This window comes from Sinocyclocheilus anshuiensis, unplaced genomic scaffold, assembly GCF_001515605.1.
Source record: "Sinocyclocheilus anshuiensis isolate Anshui unplaced genomic scaffold, SAMN03320099.WGS_v1.1 scaffold964, whole genome shotgun sequence".
In the NCBI taxonomy this organism is placed as follows: Eukaryota; Metazoa; Chordata; class Actinopteri; order Cypriniformes; family Cyprinidae; genus Sinocyclocheilus; species Sinocyclocheilus anshuiensis.
Genome location: NW_015552666.1, coordinates 1186528 through 1195242, shown reverse-complemented (window position 1 = coordinate 1195242; position 8715 = coordinate 1186528). Strand labels below are relative to the sequence as shown.

At 36.1% G+C, this 8715-nt stretch overlaps 2 protein-coding genes across 5 annotated transcripts in view; both read left to right on the top strand.

Annotated features, from left to right (window-relative positions):
• Nucleotides 1-2209, top strand: part of sfi1 (SFI1 centrin binding protein) — a 14536-nt gene extending 12327 nt beyond the window's left edge. For all 4 annotated transcript variants that reach the window (XM_016458988.1, XM_016458990.1, XM_016458987.1 and 1 more), the window contains 3 exons: nucleotides 504-648; nucleotides 1226-1328; nucleotides 1903-2209. In XM_016458988.1, coding sequence (XP_016314474.1) covers nucleotides 504-648; nucleotides 1226-1328; nucleotides 1903-2049 — 395 coding nt within the window. In that variant the 3' untranslated portion in view covers nucleotides 2050-2209. The remainder of the gene's footprint in view (nucleotides 1-503; nucleotides 649-1225; nucleotides 1329-1902) is intronic.
• A 192-nt stretch (nucleotides 2210-2401) lies between these two features.
• Nucleotides 2402-8715, top strand: part of LOC107667401 (melanotransferrin-like) — a 10465-nt gene continuing 4151 nt past the window's right edge. Inside the window, exons 1-9 of the mRNA XM_016459075.1 lie at nucleotides 2402-2822; nucleotides 3531-3694; nucleotides 3794-3893; nucleotides 4030-4209; nucleotides 6651-6813; nucleotides 6901-6965; nucleotides 7121-7278; nucleotides 7932-8118; nucleotides 8202-8350. Coding sequence (XP_016314561.1) covers nucleotides 2765-2822; nucleotides 3531-3694; nucleotides 3794-3893; nucleotides 4030-4209; nucleotides 6651-6813; nucleotides 6901-6965; nucleotides 7121-7278; nucleotides 7932-8118; nucleotides 8202-8350 — 1224 coding nt within the window. The 5' untranslated portion in view covers nucleotides 2402-2764. The remainder of the gene's footprint in view (nucleotides 2823-3530; nucleotides 3695-3793; nucleotides 3894-4029; nucleotides 4210-6650; nucleotides 6814-6900; nucleotides 6966-7120; nucleotides 7279-7931; nucleotides 8119-8201; nucleotides 8351-8715) is intronic.

Sequence of the window (8715 nt, the reverse complement as noted above, 5' to 3'; positions counted from 1 at the left end):
AATCAGCTTGTAACACTCCAAAGAGAAAGGAAAACTTGAAATCGCATCATATGACCCCTTTAAGATATTTATTTTGTCAAGGAAAAATGACTGGAAAAGTGTAGAATTCAAAATCGTGAAGTGTTTGTCATGTTCTGACCACTAAGAGTAGTTTAAAACCACAGTTAACAGTCAGGTTTCAACTTTAATTTTTTAATGGATGGGCGTTTTTTATTTAACTTCTTTTGGACTGATGCATGCAACACCCACTGAGTGCTATTAAACAGCTTGAAAGATCAAAGACAATTTTTCATATAACTCCCACTGGATTTGTCTGAAAGAAAAAAGTCATATACACCTAGGATGACTTCAGGGTGAGTAATTTATGGCCTAATTTTCATTTTTGGGTGAACTAACTGGGCTATATTGCCCAGCCCTAATTTGAAGAGAGCTTCATTTCACTAGTCTGAGGTTCAGTAACATATTGAAAGACCATTTGTGCTTATTATTTGTCCGGGCCATAGGTGTGCATGAGACAATACCTGAACAGGAAGAGGAGAATGAGGAAGATGAGACTGTAGATGTGGAGCAAACTGAAAATCTCACAAAAGAACTACTAGATATTAGACTGGAAATGCACCAATTCCAGCAAGACAGAAAACAGCTACAGTAAGTAAATCTGGCTTTGAATAGGATGACTATACAGCATTTAGAATGATTTATTATTAAATAAATTATTATAACTATTAATTAGTTCTATATAATTCTGATTAATTAATCAGATATATCAAATAAATTCAGTCTTCAATCCATATATAGTGGTTTATATATAGCATGTAACAGACAGCTAAACAGAAAGCTAAAGTGATCCTGCAGTAAAAGTCCCAAATCTGCATTACAAATACGTTTTCAGACTGGAGCTGTTTTGAAGAAGTGTGAATTGACTGTCCAGCAGTAGTTTGACTGAATCAACATATTAAAGTGGTTATTTATTCTAGCAAACACAAAGGAAACTAGGCCTTTGGTGTTAATAGCTGTTTCTGCTACGTTTGAGAGACTAATGAGGAGAAAATACTTGGATTCTATTCTGCACATGTTAGAGAGAAAGGAATGTTTTGCATTTCCATTTTGTGATCTAACAAAAGGGGTTTAACAAATATCTTCAGCTTCATATAAAAAAAAAACATTGCACCAAATGAGATGTCTTCACTAATATAGTGAAACCAGTTTGTGTGTGTGTGTGTAGGACATGGCGTAAGCTCCAAAAGGTCTTGAGTAACTGGCTCGAAACGACAGGCATTGAGGGAGAAACGGAGGAACGAGAAAGCGTTTTAAAGGAGTTAACTGAGGTATTCATATATCTTTCTCTTTCTCTCCTACATTCAGTTATACACACATTCATGTCTTTAAACGTACAGTAAAAAATTAACAAAGAACAGTACGAGGAAACATTCTTGGTTCCTCAAGCTGCACTATCACACAGAGAACACTGGTGGTTTACATTTAACGCACATATTTTTAGAGAATTGACATAAACATAAATCTAAGATGCTCAAAGCCAGCTGTGTGTAGTGTCACTATATAAAGGTTAGAGATTGCATAAAACATAGCTTTTGCTTATGATATGCCATATTGGAAATATTATAATATGAATTGTAATAGACATTCTTAAAATCTAATGTTATTATGTTAGTCATTTGAGTAGCTTAAATTTAGAATTAAATTTTTATACTTGTCATTACACCCGTAGAGGTATAATGGATTTTGTGTGGTGTTTATGGATATAAGACCATTGGTTATAAAAAAATAATAATAATATTTTACTCATTTGAGACAGTAGCTGTTTGTTAATGTCTGGTTTTATTCATTTATTTCATTTTCAGAATAATTTTAATAATGATTTCATGTGATATTTCTTTGCAGCTTGAGAGTCGCATTTCTTCTCTATCTTTGAGATTAAGCAAACAGAAACCCACCATGATTCGCTATGCTGCCAGAGTTAACACCATCCAGAGCCAACTACTACCCTCCAATGTTAATACAAAAACACCCACTAAGTATGGAATATAAGTCCAAAAAAAAGTCTATATTGTGCAACCCATTATATGATGCCAACTTTATGCCAGAAACCGTTTCAGAGGACATTGTATTTTTGGAACCTTTGGGGAAAAAGCAAAATTGTGTGACTCAAAAAACAAACAGTTTTTATTTCAGTTATTTATCTATTCAAAGACACTGTTGTAAATATGTATTTCTTTTTTAATAAAGCATTAAATCCTATATTTTGATGTTTTAAAATTGCTTATTTATCTTGACATCCTAAAAAACTGGGTAGCCTACCTGAGTTAAATTTTGTTGGCTGTGCATGACGTTGGAATGTTGGATCTTAAACGTGGAATCATAATTTGGACTATCACATGGACTGCGTTGCTGATTCAGTGGAGTACGTCCAGTAGCATTTAATACTAACACAATTCCGAACAAAAGGCGCTTTCTGGAAATGCCATACAACGCCAAGCAAGGAAGGATGCCTGGACGGGAATGTTCCACGTGACATAAGAGTTCCAGTGTAATGTTTTCCATATGCGCGCATTTATTATAAGAACTATTCGCTTTGAAAACACCCGCTTGCCCAGTACAGGGTTTTTTTTTTTTTTTTCAGACTGACGCAAACCTAGACAGTGAGATCTTCAGTAGGCGACATGCCTGTTTCACTGAAACGTCTCTGCAGGACTCGATGTAGACAGTTACTGTGATTCATTTTCCCAGAGCAGATTCTGATACTATGATGAAGCGAGTGAGCGTAATTGTTATCTTACTGCTGTGCTCCATCACCAGCTGGGGTAAGTGCGCATTTGCTAAAACTAACAAAAGCTGCAAATGATTAACGCTTGCCTTTTCCAGTTGTATTCTTTACATGCATTTCACCATTCTTAGCAATTTAAATTTTCAGTAATGTGTTTATAGTTTTTAACGCATTTTAGAGTTATTAGGGGATAAACATAAACGTTTGGTGAAGAAAAAGTTGCTGGACCTCTGCCAGAATTTTTCATTAGCAATGAATGCAATGTTGCACCAATAAATATATTATTTATTTCTTTTAAATTTTATTTTATTTTTTACAAGACAATATTAGTAGGGAACGTATTATAAAACTGGCCTACATTTAAAATTGTTTAGAAAATTATCAGTGTGCGAATAATTGTAAAAGAGGGGTCTATGCATTTTTTCTATAGGTGCCTTAACTTACAGAACTTTAAACATTTTTGCGATATTTATGACATATAAAACAGTATGCCTAAGTAATGACAACTACGTATATTTTGTCGACCGTGGGATTTTTATGGGTTAGAAGAGTTGTTTCGTATTTCCAAATAAATACTTTTTGGTCCACAAATACATACAAAGAGATGTGTGACATAAACCACAATTGTAAATATTTTCATTTGAAAGACTCCTCACGAAAATAAACAAATAAAAATGTATTTGTGAAACCCATTTTATTTGTGACCTATTATCACTGTTCTGTATGCCTGTATATCTGCATTTAGGGAAGAAGATGCGCTGGTGTACAGTCTCAGAGCCGGAGCAGAGGAAGTGTGCTGAGCTGGCCAAAGCTCTGGTCACTGTCCTTCCACCTGCAGCTGTCGCAGCATTTGGCCGTCTCTCATGTGTGAAAGCTTATGGCACTGCTGACTGCATTAATAAGATACGGGTGGGTTACATATGATATTGCACAAGCTGAAATCTGTTTCAAATCAACCTCTGGGACATAAAAGTAGATGCTTTATGTTCTGCTATCCTCTCTTGTCAGGATAATAAAGCTGACCTTGTGACTTTGGATGCTGGAGAGGTATACTCTGCAGTAAAACAGTTCGGACTCACAGTAGTTGCAAAGGAGATCTACAGAGATGGTATCATACAAACACCTAATGTAGTTTCAGTTCTTGCTCTGTTTATGCTGTCTTGTAGGTCATATGCCTCAGACTTTGCAAGCAGTAACATGTAAATATGTTCCTTTTTCACTTTGTCTCCCCCCTCATTTCATAGGTGGATGTATTCTTGCAGTTGCTGTGGTGAGGAACAGCAGTACTTTAGATATGCGCTCTTTGCGGGGCAGTAGGAGTTGTCATAGTGGAGCTCGCTGGACTGCAGGTTGGAGTCTCCCTTTGGGACATCTCCTTTCTCGAAACCTCCTGCCCTGGGCAGAGGATGAGCCCCTCAGTCAGGGTAAGACGACCAATCACAAATTATATATAACCAGTGGTAGTGTTAACTAAAGCTCAAACTATTAAACATGGAAAATGCATTTTTTAAAAATTGCCTTGACAACTAACTGAAATAAAATAATTTTAAGTTGAAGTACTAAAATTACTAAAACCAAAATAAAAAATAAATTAAAAATGTTCATATAAAAAAAGCAATAGCTCACCCAAAAATGAAAATTTGCTGAAAATTTACTCACCCTCAGGCCGTTCAAGATGTACAGTGGAGATCAAAATTAGAGAATTTGAATGATTATTAGCTGTAGGTATACCACTGTTATACTAACGTTTGACAAAATAACCAAGGCATTTCAACAAAAATGTTTATTTTATGGAAAAGACAGTGATCAGAATTAGAGAACACAAAAATAGTAGGAAGTAGGAATTGTAGAGGCCCTTGCTTTGAATGACTTCAGCACATCTGCGGCCGCAGGACATCACTAGTTTCTCAGACTGCGCTGGTGTGAACTTGGTCCACTCTTCTTCCAGTCTCTTGCATAGTCCAGTAACTGTAGTGGGTTTCCTAGTCATAACTTTGTTGCCAAGGATTTTTCAGAGAATTTCAGTTGGGTTTAGATCAGGACTCTGGGCCAGCCATTTCATTATGTCAGTGTTTTCATCTTCAAGGAACTGCTTTATCCTTTTTGCTGTGTGATGGGGACATTGTCTTGCTCACAAATTGCAGGCTGATTGGGAGATGCTTGCAAGGAAGGAACTGCATGTTGCTGAATAAGGTTCTGATAAACATTTGCATTCACCTGCCATGTATCTGTATAAGAGGCCCAACTCCTGCTGCACAAAACATCCCCCAAAGCATGACACTTCCTCCTCCACCTTTCAATGACTTCTTTATGCACTCGGGGTTCAGTCTTTCCCCAGTTTGACGCCGAACATAATGTTTACCATCAGACCCAAATAAATTAAACTTGCTCTCATCACTAAAGTGAACTTTCGTCCAGTTTTCCGCTCTCCACACAACATGCTCCTCAGCAAAGTTTAGTCTAGCTTTTGATTCTCTCTGCTGATGAGAGGCTTGGTCACTGCTGAGTGTGTTTTCAGTCTGTCTTCTCTTAAACATGCCGAGACTGATCCATGCCCTTTTCAGCGAGCAATTCCAGCTGCAGTGTTGAACCGATTCCCCATTGAGAGTCTCCGCATTATCCTGTCTTCTTGTGCATTTGTCTTACATGGACGACCAGCCTTTTTGGGGGACTTGAATGAATTAGTGTTTTTGTAAAGCTGCAATATTCTAGAAATCACAGATTTGGAACGAGCAACTTCTCTTGCAGTGGCTGAAAGGGTCATCCCTTTGGCCTTCATATAGGCCGCCTCCTGTTGCAAGGGTTCAGTCACCAGAGCGGCCCACCATCTTGAAATCTCAGCGAAAATTAGAGGAATGCTGCTAGTTAAATAGGGTTTGTCATATAATTATGGAAATTAGCACCAGGTGCCAGATTAACACCAATAATTTGGAGGTATCTGTAAGTGTTCATTAATTTTGATCAGAGTTCTTTTTCAAATATTTCATTTTAAGTTTTTTATACTGTGCTTCAGAATACAATTAATTTATGAAATATGATTAAAAACTGCCCTTCTACTCCTGTTAGGATCATTTCAAATAGGACTAAGCAGTGACCTTGAAATTTAGGAAATTGTAGGTTGTTCTCTAATTTTGATCTCCACTGTATACGAGTTTGGTTCTTCATCGATTTGGAGAAATTTAGCATTACATCACTTGCTCACCAATAGATCCTCTGCAGTGAATATATGCTGTCAGAATGAGAGTCACAATAATAATCCACATGACTCTAGTCCATCATTTAATGTCTTGTGAATCAAAAGGGGGATGGACTTTTTCCACTGGAAGAAGTATTATTATGGACTCATATTTTGGCCACAAGTGATGATTTAAAGTTAAAACATGTTAATGATGGATTTGTTTCTCACAAACACGCTGCTTTTTGCTTCACAAGATGTTAATTGGTGGACTGGAGTGTTGTGTGTATTACTTATGGATTTTTATGATAGTAAAATTTACTATCTAGAGTAAATTTTCAGCAAATTTTCATTTTTGTGTCAACTATTCCTTTTAACTAAAATTACAAATATAAAAACATAAAAGCTATTTCAAAATATTAATAAGTACTGTATTAGTATATGAATAATATTAAAACAACACTCCATACAACAGTCTCTAAAGGACTACTAGTCCAGAAAATGTTGATGGAATGAAATCAGTTAGAAGCAATTTCCCAGATTTTTGTTGTTGTTGTTTATGTATTTCCAGTCGCTTGGTAATCCGGATCATAGCATAGAAATTATTCAGTCATGTTCTCCCAATGCAAACAAAGTTTTCAAAAATATCTATGACTATTCCTACTGCTCATATTTTGACTATTTTGTCAGCGGTTAGTGCTTTCTTCAATGCCAGCTGTGTGCCTGGAGCAACTACAATGGCAACCAGCCTTTGTTCCTTGTGCCAGGGTCAAAGGTCATACATTCGTCAGAAAAATTTCCATTGTGAGACATCTCACAGTGAACCATTCTACCACAACCAAGGAGCACTCAGGTTAAAATATTCTTATTTACACCTGTATCAGTGAGTCACTGCCAAGTTACCAGGAGGGTCTTACAGTATCCATTCTTTTTCTTGTAGATGTTTACAGTCACAGGCAGGCGATGTAGCCTTTGTGGATCACACAGCTCTGGACAGCATTGATGGTTAACCCAATAATGCACTCTTCCACAAACATTTATGCTTCTACAGTGTGGATGAACTAATGATTAAATCCTATTTGTGATGAACTGCTTTTTCCTCTCTTTCAAATTTCTGTTTTTTTTTTTATCCTGGCTTATAGTTTTTTTTTCCTAAACAGAAAGTGAGAAAGATGAGTTCAGACTGTTATGTATAGATGGAATTCATGCTCCCCTCAGCAGTTTTAGAAATTGTAACCTTGGACGAGGCCCTGGAGGGGGTGTGGTCACACGAATGAACACCCGTAAAATTGCTCGGAAGTTCTTGGTCACTGCCCAGGTATGTTTTGTGTTGGAACCCAAAACTGGTACATAAGAGTATGACAGACCAGTGCTGTAAAATGTTAATACCAAAATCTCTTTTTGTTTATTTTCTGAACAAAGAGCAAATGAAAAAAGATACAACGTGTTGTCTATGTAGGGCACATTACGGTAAAATTAAAGCATAAGTACTACTAACATATTGTTTATTACTTACAATCTCTAACCTGAAACAAACCCAGGTCTTACAGTACAAGGGGAAAAATGAAATTTCTGTCATAATTTAGTTACCCTCATGTTGTTCCAAAGCTGTATAAAATTGTTCTTCTGTGGAACACAAAAGAAGATATTTTGATAATGTCTGTGTTTTGTTGTCCACACAAGTCAATGGTCACCAAAACTGTTTGGTTACCAACAATCTTGAAAATGTTGTATTCCGCAGAAGAAGGCAAGTCATACAGTTTTGAAATGACTTGAGGGTAAATAAATGATAACAGAATTTACATTTTTGGGTGAACTATCCGTTTAACGAACAGAATGATGGTCCTCTCAGGCTCAAGTTGACCTCAGGTTCTTGCAGATGTTCCTTAATAATGTTATTGGTATCTTGGCAGAAAGTACTGATAGGATTTCAGGATTTTTTTATATAATTTTTGGTGTTTTCTTTTGAAGATGTTATTTGGTTGGAGGGGAAGGGAGCGTCAGCGCTTCCAGCTGTTTGAATCCGCATCCTACGGTGGGAGTGACCTTCTCTTCAAAGATGTGACTGAGAAATTATCAGTTCTGATGGAAGACATGGATATGAGCCAGGTTCTGGGACTGGACTATGTGGCCTTGCTCAAGGGCCTTGGACATGAAGGTGAAAGATTGCTTTCCCTCTGTACCTATTAATCTTGGAAATGAAAAACTTTAATGTGTGTGTGTGTGTGTGTGTGTGGTTAGGCAGCTCACTGGAGGACAGTGTGGTGAGGTGGTGCTGTATAAGTCATGCTGAACAGAAGAAATGTGAGCAGTGGGCTCTTAGCATAAAGTCAGATCCTCTGGTGTGTGTGAAAGCCTCATCTATGAGTGACTGCATTGAGAAGATAAAGGTCCAGTAAGACATATTTTCAGCACTTGTGATTTATGTTTAAACAAACATCTACAACATACATATTTTATTATATTTTTTTATTAACAAATGCAGAAATCACAAAAAGTATTTATGGCCTAATCATTTTCTCATTTGCAGTAGTGATTGTGATTTTCAGTATAATTTGAGTATTATTTATGTACTATTATAGTATTTATTAATATATTGAATGACCTTTTTTATTATTTATTTTTATATCCTTTAAATTTTTTATTCCGCATTTAATTAATTTTAGTAATTTCATGTGCTGTTGTTATTTTTATTAGTTTATTATATATATATATATATATATATATATATACACTGTATATATATATATATATA